The 13,495-nt window shown below is 48.8% G+C and overlaps 2 protein-coding genes across 14 annotated transcripts in view; one reads left to right on the forward strand and one right to left on the reverse strand.

The window, feature by feature from the left end:
• The window catches only part of ITGAE (integrin subunit alpha E), a 65,923-nt gene that overhangs the window by 6,346 nt on the left and 46,082 nt on the right, over positions 1 to 13,495 (reverse strand). For 3 of the 7 annotated variants that reach the window (XR_011523158.1, XM_070560881.1, XM_070560885.1), the window contains 8 exons: positions 13,167 to 13,246; positions 12,126 to 12,203; positions 11,564 to 11,627; positions 11,369 to 11,476; positions 7,867 to 7,923; positions 6,948 to 7,043; positions 5,710 to 5,805; positions 516 to 626 (listed from right to left, as the gene is read on the reverse strand). Coding sequence is in view for 5 of the 7 variants with exons in the window: in XM_070560881.1 (XP_070416982.1) it covers positions 516 to 626; positions 5,710 to 5,805; positions 6,948 to 7,043; positions 7,867 to 7,923; positions 11,369 to 11,476; positions 11,564 to 11,627; positions 12,126 to 12,203; positions 13,167 to 13,246 (690 nt within the window). In the remaining 2 variants the exon portion in view is untranslated. Of the gene's footprint in view, positions 1 to 515; positions 627 to 5,707; positions 5,806 to 6,881; positions 7,044 to 7,866; positions 7,924 to 11,368; positions 11,477 to 11,563; positions 11,628 to 12,125; positions 12,204 to 12,676; positions 12,990 to 13,166; positions 13,247 to 13,495 lie in introns of those variants that run through there. The other 4 variants (XR_011523159.1, XM_070560882.1, XM_070560883.1 and 1 more) reach the window with 3 other exon arrangements.
• HASPIN (histone H3 associated protein kinase) lies at positions 8,079 to 11,509 on the forward strand. Of its 7 annotated transcripts, none has more exons than XM_070560894.1 (3): positions 8,079 to 10,239; positions 10,345 to 10,489; positions 11,283 to 11,509. In XM_070560894.1, the coding sequence occupies exons 1-3, from the start codon at positions 8,130 to 8,132 to the stop codon at positions 11,362 to 11,364; spliced, it is 2,337 nt and encodes a 778-aa protein (XP_070416995.1). In that variant the 5' UTR covers positions 8,079 to 8,129; the 3' UTR covers positions 11,365 to 11,509. The 7 variants fall into 7 exon arrangements, with proteins under 7 accessions (XP_070416995.1, XP_070416996.1, XP_070416994.1 ...); XM_070560895.1 differs by having other exon boundaries at positions 8,079 to 10,233; XM_070560896.1 differs by having other exon boundaries at positions 8,090 to 10,239; positions 10,345 to 10,526.

A 13,495-nucleotide genomic window follows, 5' to 3' on the forward strand; every position in this document is an offset into this window, starting at 1 on the left:
GGAGGCGGCTCACAGGAAAAGCACGTAACTCAGCTCAGAGGACTCAGGAATCTCTGGGATGAGTTTCAAGGGAAGAGTGTGAGCAAGGGGAAAAAGCCAGAAGGGCAGGGGGGTTGTGGACAGCCTAACTGCAAGCACAGAGACGCAAACCTATTGTGTTCAACATGTCTGGAGAAAAAGCAAGACTAAGGGCGGAGAGGGGTGAGGCAGAGACCGGAGGGTCTTGAACAGCAGTGAAAGAGTTTGAACATTAAAACAGGGCAAGGAAAGTAAAGGATTTAAACAGGGGAATGACGATCAGATCCGTTTATGAAAATTTCTCTGTACTCCAATACTTCAATTAGATTTTTACCTTTTTCAAACAGAAACTGACTATTCATTTGCCTAAACAGGTGTGTGGTTGAAGGAAGAGGGAAAAGTGGCCACAGGGCCGGGTGGCCGCTCTACATCAGCAGCTGTCTGTCCCAGGGAGCACCGTGCCCAACACCAGAGCCTTTAGGAGCTTGAGAACTGACCTTGAATAGGACGACTATAATCACAATCAAAACCAGAAGGCCACCAACACTGCTTCCGATGACGACAGGCAAGGAGTAATACTCCTCATCTTTCAGGAAGATGACAGTGACCTAGAACAGGACAAAGAGATCATCCAGTAAGACGGGTAAGGCAAATGAGAAAAAAACGCCACATGTTATTTTAAGGAGGAAAATATGAGAACTTGGCGACATTCTGTGTATTGATCAAGACTGATGACAGTAATGCAAAAAGCTGAACATTTCCAGATGCATCATCTAAAATTATCTAATGAGACTTCCAGTTCCCGGTTCCATGTGTAAGGAGCCTAGAAGGCACCACTCTGTGCTAACAAGTATCAAGCTAAACAGACAGCAAAAATCAACTCTTCTTGGATGCCTATGAGATGGCAGGACCCTCCAAACCGCTTCCCCCTAGACTGGAGAGACAGACGGGCGGACACAGAGAGCAGAGGCTCGCCAGTGCAGAGAGACAGACGGACGGACACAGAGAGCAGAGGCTCGCCAGTGCGGGGTAGGAGACCTGAACCGTGACTGAGGAAGTGCTGGAAGTTCAGTGTTGACTGAGAATTCCAGGGTTCCAGGCAACCCCGTCATTCGGGCCCCCACATCACTGCGAGATTTACCTCAGGAGCTCCGCCAGGCTCCCACAGTAAACCCTGGAGAAGAATGCCCTCATGCTTCGGGCAGGGGGAGGGGAAGACAAACCATTCTGAAGTAAACCAGAGCACGCTGTTCTTCCTAACAAGGCCTGCCCTCAGAAGGAACTAGTTAACCAGAGCCTAACCTGCTGGGGTGTTATCAGAGCCTAACTGACCTGGGGGAAGGGAAACACCCAACTTGAGCCCACTCCAGCCATCCTGTCCCACCTAAGGGGTTGAAAAAAATTGAGAAACAGTTGTGAAGTTCACAGAACAGAGGCATAGGCTCTTTAAAAGGCTGAGGCCTGGGGCCGGCCCCATGGCGCAGTGGTTAAGTTCGTGCATCTGCTTCAGTGGCCCGAGGTTCGCCAATTCAGGTCCTGGGCGTGGACCTACACACCGCTTATCAAGCCATGCTGTGGTAGGCGTCCCACATAAAAAAAAATAGAGGAAGATGGGCATGGTTGTTAGCTCAGGGCCAGTCCTCCTCAGCAAAAAGGAGGACTGGCCACGGATGTTAGCTCAGGGCTAACCTTCCTCAAAAAAAAAAAAGAGGGGCTGGCCCCGTGGCCAAGTGGTTAAGTTCGCGTGCTCCGCTGCAGGCGGCCCAGTGTTTCGTCGGTTCGAATCCTGGGCGCGGACATGGCACTGCTCATCAAACCACGCTGAGGCAGCGTCCCACATGCCACAACTAGAAGGACCCACAATGAAGAATATGCAACTATGTACTGGGGGGGCTTGGGGAGAAAAAGGAAAAAAAAAAAAAGACTGAGACCTAATCACAGGATAAGAGAACACTTCCCCTCCCCCCACCTCACCACATTACTAAATGTCTATTTACAGCAGTTCCTTTTACCTGGTACATTATGTCCAGCTATCAAGAAAAAATTACCAGGCATACCAAAAGGCAAAAAACACTGTTTGAAGAGACAGAGTAAGCATCAGAACCAGAATGGCAAGGATGTTAGAATTATTAGATTGGGAATTTAAAACAACTATGATGAATATGCTAAGGGCTCTAATGGATAAAGTAGACAGCATGCAACAACAGATGGCCAATGTAAGTGGAGTGATGGAAATCCTAAGAAAGAAACCAAAAGAAACGCAAGAGATCAAAAACGCTGTAAGAGAAATGAAGAATGCCATCCATGGGCTCCTCAGTAGACTGGACAGGACTGAGGAGAGAGTCTCTGAGCTAGACATATCAATAGAATCCTCAAAAAGCAGAGAGAACAAAAACTGGAAAAAAACCCAAAAACCAGAGCACGACAAAATTATCTAGTGACCAAAATACTTCACAGAAACTATTTTGGTCTCTTATCTGGAAGAGCTAAGCCTGTCAGGAGATTGTGACCTTCTGTTAAAGATTCTCTGACAGTAACACAGGGTCCCAAGGAATTAAGATCTCTAGGTTTTTGTTAAGATTTTATTTTTCCTTTTTCTCCCCAAAGCCCCCCAGCACATAGTTGTATATTTTTAGCTTTGGGTCCTTCTAGTTGTGGCATGTGGGATGCCACCTCAGTGAGGCCCGACGAGCGGTGCCATGTCCGCGCCCAGGATCTGAACCAGTGAAATCCTGGGCTGCCGAAGAGGAGCGCGTGAACTTAACTACTCGGCCATGGGCCAGCCCAGATCTCCAGGGTTTAAAGAACAGAGAGAGACGGAAAAATCAAGATTCTACATCCAGCTATGCCACTATATGTCCTTGAGCCCCAGGCTCAGCATCTTCAAAATGATGACCCATTTTAAATGGTCTCTAAGTCCTTTCCAACTCTGTTCTGACAGCTCTTTATGATCTTGCACAAAGCCCTGAAGTCTGATAACACATTTTTCCCACATGAAATATATGATAAAGATACTGGTCTGCTCTTATACCAGACTAACGTGTATGTTACCTCAGAAACACAATAAATGCAAAATGGCATCCATGTGTACCACCTGTGGAGCTGTTCCATTAGAAGCCAGCCCCAGCATTGCTGTCTACAGGCTCTCTCAATTTCAGGAGTCTAATCTCTCTTCTCACTGACAGGACGCAGCTGGAAGGCTCAGGGGACAGGCTTGCCAAGTGAGACCCAGATATGACCCTCCCAAGCTGTGGCCAGCACACAGACCATGGCCAGAGATGTTCCAGGACTTAAGCGAGGGCAGAGGGCCATGGAGACCTCTCTGCCTGCACAAAACACTGAGTTCTCTCCATGCAAGTGTTTAAGCACCAAGGTCAAGGATGCTTTGGGGAGAATTTCTGTATAGGGTGGGTTGCTGGACAAATTTACCTTTAAGGCCTCTTCCAATGAAGTTATAAATGCTAGTTACTTCCTTGGGTTGACCCTCTGGAAACTATTGAACTTATACTAGCTAAACTTTAGTAGGAGTAAGTTCTGGACCTTGAGAACAGGGAGGGAGCAAAGCAAGAGAAAGGGAGGAAGAACAGGAAGAGAGCTGGTTTATTCTTCTATGGAGGAGTGAAGTAGGGGGAAAAAAAAGGACTCGAGATCCTGGGTTTCAGAAAGTGATGAAAGGAAGTCTCAAGGTGACACTGGTGTAACAGGCCAGATCTGAGTAGACAAAATGCTCCTATTTCTCAAAGCTTCTTCCCTTTTTCCTCTTCTAAACCCACAGATTCCAAAAGTGCCCAAAGCTGCCCTGGGAGAGGTGAAGGGAGAAGCAGGACACAGGACACTACTGCCTGTGGCAGACACTGTGGTGGCCTACCCAACAGCCGTTCTCCCCTTTGAGATTCGGGTCAGCAACCCGACCGCTCTAAGCTCCTCATGACAAAGCTACCCTCCTTTGCCAGTGAGGGACAGGGGATCCAGGTCTCACCTGTAGGATGTAAGGAGATATCTGTCGGGAGTTTTTAGGAAAATTTTCCTTCCTGAACAGGGAAGGCACATGAAGAAAAAATCCTTTTGCTACTGACCTCTTGCTTCCTATTTTGTATTCTGCCACGTGAAGAGGTAGCACTGGGAGAGGTGGCAACTTTGTGCTGGCCACAAGGGAAGGCATCACCAACACCCAGAGGGCAGAGCGCAAGATTCAAAGGGGCCAGGCCGTGGGCCCTGGTCCGCCTCCCTCACTGGATAAACAACAAACGTCTCTATGGTACAGCAGCGGGAGTTTGTCCTTTCTTGCAGCTGAAATCGCTTGGATACACAGCTATTTACACTCACAGGTTCATTGTAAGTCAGGTGCTTATTGCCAGAAACTACTTATCACTTTACTGAAGGTATTGAATTTAAAGAGAGAAAAATAATTATGGGGAATCTATGCTACAGAAATAAAAGCACTGGTTAAGTAAGAGGGGGAAATACATAAGTCATTTAAGAATGTGCACAGGGGCCGACCCAGTGGCACAGCGGTTAGTTGCGCACGTTCCACATCGGCTGCTGGGGTTCGCCAGTTCGGATGCTGGGTGCGGACATGGCACCGCTTGGCAAGCCATGCTGTGGCAGGTGTCGCACATGTAAAGTAGAGAAAGATGGGCACAGATGTTAGCTCAGGGCCAGTCTTCCTCAGCAAAAAGAGGAGGATTGGCAGCAAATGTTAGCTCAGGGCTAATCTTCCTCAAAAAAAAAAAAAAGAAGAATGTGCATATAAGAAACTGCTAACAGTAACTCCCTTTGGGGAGAGGGAATTGGGAGCAGGAGAAGAAGGGAGTGAAGGAACCATAATTTTTCATTTGGTATCTTTCTGTAAGGCTTAGGTTTTCTTGCTATTAGTTCCATTTAAAAAAAATCTAGGCAGTGGGATAATGGGGCATTTCTCTTTCTTCCATATTATTTTCTGTCTTAGAAATACTTAAAAATAAAAGGAAATGTTATTTCCAACATGTCTAGAGAACTGCTCCCTTCTCCTCCTCCAGGGAGGAAATCAGAGGACCTAATATTTACCAATCCAGTCTCACATTCTTGACATTCCCTCCAGCAATGATCATGCCTCACTCAAGAGCTCACAGATGGGTCATCTCTGAAGCCAGCAGCAGGCCTAGGCGAGTGTCAACAAGAATGACAACTCAGGGTAGCACACGCAGCATTTAGCCCATAGATCACAGATGCCAGTTTGGCTTGTGGTCATACTTCTGAAAAAAGGATCCCAAGAGTCCTAATACTTAGTGTGAGACTTATAAAAGAATTATGCATTGCTGAGTATTGTAACTGTTTAATACTGTAACTAAACACTGACACTACACACTAGGAAGAGAGTTAATGTATACAAAAAAATTATTTCTCACCTAGGAAATTTTTTAAAAACCATACATTTTTAAATCAAAGGCTATATAGCTGTTGATCCCAGCCTAGTTATTTCAGCTTAGACTTCCTCAGCTTAGGCCTCTTATTCAATTGCCTCATTTCCCAGATGGAAAAATTGAGGCAGCAGGTCACAGAGGCAGTCAGTGGCGGAGTTAAGATTAGATTAGAGGGGATAAGCCTGAAAACAGAAGAGGGCAGCAGCAGAGTGCCCAAACAGGGGCTCGAAGCCTAGGCACAGTTTTCCCAGGACACTACCCAGAAAACCAGAAAACAGCCAGGGACTACCTTAGTTCTGTGGTTCTCTGCACTCAGCCCCTCATATAGAGATTTGTCGAAAGATAGTTCACCAAGGATCTGCAGTTCAGTTACATCTCTCAGTAACTGTAAGATGAAGGGGAAAACAAAACAGACTTTAGACATAGACTTACTGTTTTTGGACAGCGCTCACCAGCTATCCCTTTAGCATCCCCCTTCTCCTGTCTTCCTCAGCCTGGTTTATGGCATCAGCAACCACAAAGTTACCCAGGCAAGAAACCTGCAGTCACTCCCCAACTTCTTTCCCCTTACCCTTTACCTCGTGTCACCCCCCACCCAGCTTCCGGCCCCAAGTCAGTTCTTGACAATTCTTTTTATTTTTAGGTCCCTCTTGCACCTGTTCCTTTTTCTCCATCCCCATTGCTACTTCTTCAGTTCAGAGCTCCTCATTGTCACCTGGACCTGCAAGGCATTAACCTAGATCACAGTTCCCACTGTCGAATGAGTGATCAGGAAAGGCCTCTCTATGAAAGTAACATCTGAGTTCCAGATAAGAAGAAACCACACAGGAATATCTGGGGGAAGAGCAGTGTCATGAAGAAGAAACACCAAGTACAAAGGTCATGTAGCCAGAATAATATTGATAAGCTGGAGTGACACAAAGGACAGAATAGCTGGAGTATAAGAATCGGGGAAGAGGAGAGTACCAGGAATGAAGTTGAGGAAGCACAGACTAGATCACACAGTGCCTTGCAGGCCATTGAAAAAGGACAGATTTTAGTTTAAGTGTATTCAAGAACCACTTTTTTTTTCTTTAAGCAGAGGAGTGGCATAATGTTTGCTTTTAAAAGACAGATGTTATGTGAAGAATGTTTGTAGAGGGCATGGCAAGATCAGAGGCAGGAAGAGCAGCCAGAAGTTTACTGTAACAGTCCAGACAAAAGATGGTGGCCCAAACTACAACAGGAGCGGTGGAGACGGAAAGAAGTGAATGGATTAGGATATATTTTGGGAGTGGAATGACGGAGCTTGCTGCTGGAATAGATAGGAGGACGTAGGAAAGGGAGGAGTTACAAGTAATTCCTAGAATTCCTAGTAAGTAACTGGAGTAAGTTACCCTGAGTAACTAGGTAAGGAACAGGCTGGGGCTGAAGGTGGATCAAGAGACCCGTTTTGCACTGCTCTATTTGAGATGTTATCACCTTTTCTAGAGAAGAAGCCTGTGAGCAGCAGGACAATCAAATCTGGAGCATTTCAGTCTCAAGTACCTGCTCGGATTGACTCAAGAAGAGCTCTGCAGCCACAGTGACATTTTCTTTATCCGAAGTGATGGCACAGCTTACTGAATGCCATTCCTCCACACTCTGGAAAAGGAAAGTCTAGTTAGCACAACACCTTTGATACTGGCTCAATACAAGGTTGAAATAAGGGAAGCCATGTTATAGAAAGGAAAGCTACATTGTAACTTTGAATGACCTCTGATTAACTAACCCAGTTGGATATGTACCCTCCAGGAGACATACATGCTCTGTAGAATTTATGGCCCCTGGTGTGTACCTTCCAGTTGCAGTAAGACAATAACTTTGTTCTTTTGAGTTCCTTAGGAACATAAGGACCCCCGGACAGAGATTCTATACTGGTATCCATCATTAACGACAGCTGAAAGGTCTGGTGTGGTGACTCCCCGTCTGCAATGCCAGGCAGTCAACATTCCTGAGCCCTCCTCTATAGCCCACTAGCCCTATATAACTGCTTCAAGATTCTGTACCCCATTAAGATGGTTCTTTAGGATGCTAGCTTCCTATCAGCTGGCTCATCAGCCAGCTCATTGCTGAGTAAAAGCCCTTTCTCTACCACCATCTTGCCTCTTGACGGATGGCCTTTGTCTTGGAGCTGGCAGATCACATCCTTTGCGCCCTAACGCGAAAAGCTAGAAAGTTTACCACTTAACACACAGAGCAGCTTAAGGTCCCAGAACAGAGGGTGTGAGCGGTTTCAGCGCTCACCCTGGCTCAAGCGACACCGCAACCTTGACAAACGTGACCCAGTGAAGAGGCTAAGGAGGGGCCTGGGTGCCGCCCCGCACGTGCTTTCAGGGGAAACCTCAGAGAGTGGTACCGGGGCGTCTCGTGTCACCCGCTACAGACCCTGCTCTCTCCCTCGGCCTCTCTGGACGTCCGCGCTCACCTGAACCGGATCGCTCCCACAAGCGCCCTGCTGACTCTGGCTGCACACAGTGTAAGCCTGAAACGAGAGGCATGCCCAGGACACAATGAGGAAACCCAGTCGCCCGGTTAACGGCCCTTTCCCAGGTCCCCGGGAGCCTAGTGGCGATGCGCATGCGCCAGGCCGGGCGCTAGGACCAGGCGGGCAGGCGGGCCAGCGGGCGCGTCCGGGTCTCGAGGAAGTCTCGCGATGTTTGCATTTGAACTGCTTGGCGGGTGCCGGCCATGGCGGCGTCACTCCCGCGACCCGGGAGTCGGCTCTTCCGAACGTATGGGGCTGCCGGCGGCGGCGGCGGGGGTCCGCGGCGGCAGCCGGGCCGGGCAGCCGCGCAGTGGTTCCCTCCGCAAGACCGCAAGCGTTTCTTCAGCAGCAGCGGCAGCAGCACCGACACCAGCGGCGGCGGCCGCTCGCGGTCTGTGGCCTCCGACGACCCGGACGACCCCGACTTCCCCGGAAGCCCGGTGGGCCCGCGGCGGAGGCGCGCTGGCCGGCGAACCTGCACGGACGGCCCGAGCCCGATCGCGACCCCGCGCCGCCTGAGGCTGCGAGCTCGGCCCCCGCAGAAGTGCAGCACCCCCTGCGGCCCGCTCCGGCCGCCGCCCTTCCCCAGCGGCAACCCGGGCCGCCTGAGCCCGGACCTCAGTGCGTGCAGCCCGCCCGGGCACGGCGGCGAGCTGGGCATCAGCGCCTCCCTGTACAGCTCTCCGGCCTCTCCCGGCCCCGGCCCTGGGTCCCCAGAGCCAGGAGACAGTGTCATCAGTACCGGCCCCTCCGCCTCTCCGGACGCAGCCTCTGAAGTCGCGAGCGGCCTCCACCCCCCAGCAGCCTCCCTGGACCACGCACCTCTCCCCTGCTCCCCGGAGGCAGCACCAGGACGCAGGTTCACCAGGTTGACCCACCAAGCCCGTGCCAGCCTCAGGTCAGCTCTCTTTAGCCTTGTGGACTCAGGAAACCCTGAGAATTCTGAGTTCGGGGCAGATGGGAAGAATATGAGGGAGACCTGCCATGAAAGGGAACTGGTCGGCAAGAGGCTGGAGGGCCCGGGCTTATCAAGCATCAGCGAAAAGAGTGCCACAGACCAGGACTCTTGTCAAGAGATTGGGTCTCAAGGGACTGTCCAGATAGAATGCGACGAGGCCAATGGTGACAAGGGCTGTATTGGACCTGGGGCATTCAACAGGCCTGAGAGAACTCGGCCAAGCCGGAAAAGGAAACATCAGGAGACAATGAACACCTCCCTCCTCCATTACCAGCAGTTTAAAGGGGGCCAAAAGAGAGAAAAAGATTCATTCTTCACCCAGGACCTGACTCATTTACAGGATGCGAGCGCTTGGACCAAAGCCAGGGCTTCCCTCCGTTTGCACAAGAAGAAGATCGTGACTGCTGTGTCAGAAGTGTGCAGCAGCTACACCACTGCCAGCTCTCTCTCTGGGTCCCTCATATCAGAATATTCAAACCCTCCTGTCACAAACAAAACGAACAGTGCTCTGTCCCCTTGGCACTCCTCTTCCATGTATTTGCTAACCCCCTTAAAGACACTACCTGTCGCAGACAAAAAGGCATCTGATGCTGAAAAGGTTTATGGGGAATGCAATCAGGAAGGCCCTCTCCCCTTTAGCTATTGCCTTTCCTCAGAAAAATTGGAATGCTGTGAGAAGATTGGGGAAGGGGTGTTTGGCGAAGTGTTTCAAACAACTGCTAACAACACACCTGTAGCCCTAAAAATCATTGCCATCGAAGGACCGGATTTAGTCAATGGAGCCCATCAGAAAACTTTCGAGGAAATCCTGCCAGAGATCATCATCTCCAAAGAGTTGAGCCTCTTGTCGGATGAGGTCTGCAACCGCACAGAAGGCTTCATTGGGTTGAACTCAGTGCACTGTGTTCAAGGATCTTACCCTCCCTTGCTCCTCAGAGCCTGGGATCACTATAACTCAACCAAAGGGTCTGCAAATGACCGGCCTGACTTTTTTGAGGAAGACCAGCTCTTCATTGTTCTGGAATTTGAGTTTGGAGGGATTGACTTAGAGCAAATGAGAAAGAAGCTGTCCTCCTTGGCTACTGCAAAGAGCATTCTACACCAGATCACTGCCTCCCTCGCAGTGGCAGAGGCCTCACTGCACTTTGAGCACCGGGACTTACACTGGGGGAACGTGCTCTTAAAGAAAACCAGCCTCAAAGAGCTCCATTACACCCTCAACGGGAAGACAAGCGCTATCCCCACCTGTGGGCTGCAAGTGAGCATCATTGACTACACCCTGTCACGCCTGGAGCGGGATGGGATCGTGGTTTTCTGTGACATTTCCATGGATGAGGACCTATTTACAGGTGAAGGTGACTACCAGTTTGAGATCTACAGGCTAATGAGAAAGGAGAACAACAACTGCTGGGGTGAGTATCACCCTTATAATAATGTACTCTGGCTGCATTACCTCACAGATAAGATTCTGAATCAAATGACCTTCAAGACGAAGCGTAACACCCCTGCCATGAAGCAAATAAGGAAAAAGATCCAGCATTTCCACAGGACGATGCTGGACTTCAGCTCTGCCACTGACCTGCTCTGCCAACACAGTCTATTTAAGTAAGCCGAAGGGGCCTCACTGGCCCAAACTGAGAAGGTACTGGTCTGGAAGACCCTGGGGCTGTTTCCAATCTCCATCCTCAGAGCGGGGTGGGATTCCCATTCTTACATGTTTCCAATCAGCTTTTCAAACAAGAATTTTGTTTCCAAGTGGAAACTGAAATGTTTCTTGAAATGTTTAAACTTAACAAATATTCTTAAAAAATAAACTACACACGAGAACAAGTGCTTACAACTTATAAGCCCTCTTTCTAACTGTCAGTCTGTTCTGTAAATTCCTTTCTATATTTTCACTTTTGAGCCTTGACACTTTATGCAGCCTGAGCAACAAAGAAAAGATTCAGGAAAGCCCAAGGCCTCAGCTGTCATACCGTTGAGAGCCTGTTGCTGTAGGGACCATGAGGCTGGCTTTGGGAACCACACTACAGATGAGGAGTCAACCGAGAGCAAAGAGGCTGTTAGCAAACAGAGACCAAGAGAGACAGACTGGAGGGAGAGAGGAAAGAAAGACGGTAGACAGTTTATAGGGAGAAGTACAGGAAAGGCCACATGCTTATCAAATTCATTTGCCAATCACAAAGAGAAGCAGAATTGGTTGATTTCCAAAGGGAAAATAAATGTCTCCATGGCTTCTGAAAAGGTTTGAATTTTTGCTTATTTTTCATCAAGGGAAGGAAAACTGAAATGTTGCATTAAGAGCTGAGTGGTTGATATTTTTTTCTGAATGTGACTTTGGTGATTTACTCCTAAAGTGTTCCCATGTTAACTAATCTTGTTTTTACTCCTTTTCTAGAACTCCAGTTTTTATGCCTTTGAGAATCCATAGTCCCTCTGGAAAGAGATGTGATCTTTATAGAGTAAAGAACTGCCTCTAAGTACCTGAGTCTTTGTCACGTTCTTCACTCTTACAAGCTGGATACCTTGTAATTTGATGGGAACACAAATTTGCAGCTGAAATTTGGCTCCAAAACGATTTTCCCCATGTATCTGCAAAATAAAATCAGAGACTGGGAAGTCAAAGCTGATGTGGCTTTGCCACCTGTGGCTTTACAGTGATGAGCACTAAGCACTTACATTGAAGAGGAATTCTTTGTGGTCAGAAAGTCCCCGGCTTGTGTTCATGTACATCACTGATGGTCTGCAATTGAGAAGATGCGTTAGGCCTCAAGGGCCCTTTGTCGGTTTAAATGAACCTGAATGCTACCAACTGGATACACTAGGACAGGGCACGAGATCCTTAAGAGGAGTCAAAGCTGAATATCAAAATGTAAAGTGGTGGTAGGGCAGTTGGGATCAGGTGGAATATTTGGATTCTGTCTATTTGGGCTGGTTCTGTGTCTATCATTCTTCAGAGTGGCCTTCCTTTTCTCCTTCCTTTCTTCCCAGTCCCGCAGTCTCTCTTCCCTCCTTAGCATCACGTCAGTACCCTTTTGTAGCAAGACCAGTTGGCCCTGCTCCTCCTTTGATTACTAACAGGACCCAACTGTTCATGCCCTAGAGATCAGTGGGAGACTGGGTTCTAAGCAGCCTCCTCTCAGGGAAGGGCCATACCCACATCCACTCTGACCGCCAGTTCCCTCCGTGAGAGAGAATGCCTGAAGCTGCCCGCAGGGGTTGGCCCCTTGGAAGTACGTACTTGGGAAGAACTGCAATGAAGGCGCGCCTGAACTGAAGGCTGTGGGTCTCCCTGACCGAGGACCTTCCTTCATTGGAACTAGGAAACAAGAATATCAGTTGACAGCACCCCTGCTTTGTACATACAGCTGCTTCTGTCCCTTGGCTTCCCAGGGTCATTGAGGGTCAGATAAGAAAAGACTCTTGGAGATAAGCAATTAGAGTGCAGAAGACTCGCTAGAAGAGTCAGAGACACATTCATTTTAAAGGGGTTTCTCAGCGTTGATGATATTGAAATTTGGGGCCAGATAATTCCTTGTGAGAGGCTGTCCTGTATACTGTCTGACGTTTAGTAGCATTCCTGACCTCTACCCACTAGATCCCAGTAGCAGCCCCCCTAAGTTGTGGCAATCAAAAATGTCTCCAGGCATTGCCCCTGGGGGCACAGTCACTCCCATTTGCGAACCCTTTCCCAACACCATACCCCACCCTACCCCCAAGCAGAAGTTTTGCAGATGACAGAGCTTCTCCAAAGTTAAATGAACCAGAATTAGAACTCTAGTCCAAGGCTCATTCTGTCAGACAATGCCATAGTTTTACTTTGTGTGTCAATAAAAGAATGTTTTAAATATCCTTGCTAACAAGAAGTGAAAGCCGGGGCCGGCCTGGTGGCGCAGTAGTTAAGTTCACACGTTCCACTTTGGCGGCCTGGGGTTTGCTGGTTCGGATCCCAGGTGCGGACATGGCACCACTTGGCACAGCCATGCTGTGGTAGGCATCCCACATATAAAGTAGAGGAAGGTGGGCACAGATGTTAGCTCAGGGCCAGTCTTCCTCAGCAAAAAGAGGAAGATTGGCAGCAGATGTTAGCTCAGGGCTAATCTTCCTCCAAAAAAAAAGAAGTGAAAGCCAAGTCAGTGCCAGGGCAAAGATGACTTCTGTGGGCTCACCGAGGTTGCTCTTCCTGGGCAGTGAGGGAGCCATAGCTCTTGCACATGCTCATGGGAGGGAGATTTCTTCCAGGGCCACAGCCTGGACCTGCTGTGACATGGGCACTACTTACTTGGTGACTGTCACAGTGATGTTGGCTGTCCTGTTTGGAAAGGCATTCTCCTCTAGCTGCCAAACTACTGAAAAGTTTGCCTATTAAAAAAAAAGAAGGTCATGTGATTCCTCTCTATACCTCTCACAATTCCAACGCTTCCTGCTAACTAAACGGGCGTGGGAAGCAAAATTCATATTCCCCATATTTTTGTAGCACAGCATCCTTCCCGCCCACGTAAGCCTCACGATATCAATACTGAGTAAGCAGGGAAGACAGCATTATTCCCATTCTACAGGTGAGGAAGCCACTCCAGAAATTTCCCGCAGCACAGAGACGGTCAGTGGCAG

The sequence above is a fragment of the Equus przewalskii genome, chromosome 10 (assembly GCF_037783145.1).
Source record: "Equus przewalskii isolate Varuska chromosome 10, EquPr2, whole genome shotgun sequence".
Classification (NCBI taxonomy): Eukaryota; Metazoa; Chordata; class Mammalia; order Perissodactyla; family Equidae; genus Equus; species Equus przewalskii.

Coding starts and splice junctions, on each gene's coding strand:
- HASPIN (XM_070560893.1), top strand. CDS start 8,130: ATGGCGGCGTCACTCCCGCGACCCGGGAGTCGGCTCTTCCGAACGTAT. Junction 10,490..11,282: donor TGCCAACACAGTCTATTTAA/GTAAGCCGAAGG, acceptor CTCCTTTTCTAG/AACTCCAGTTTTTATGCCTT.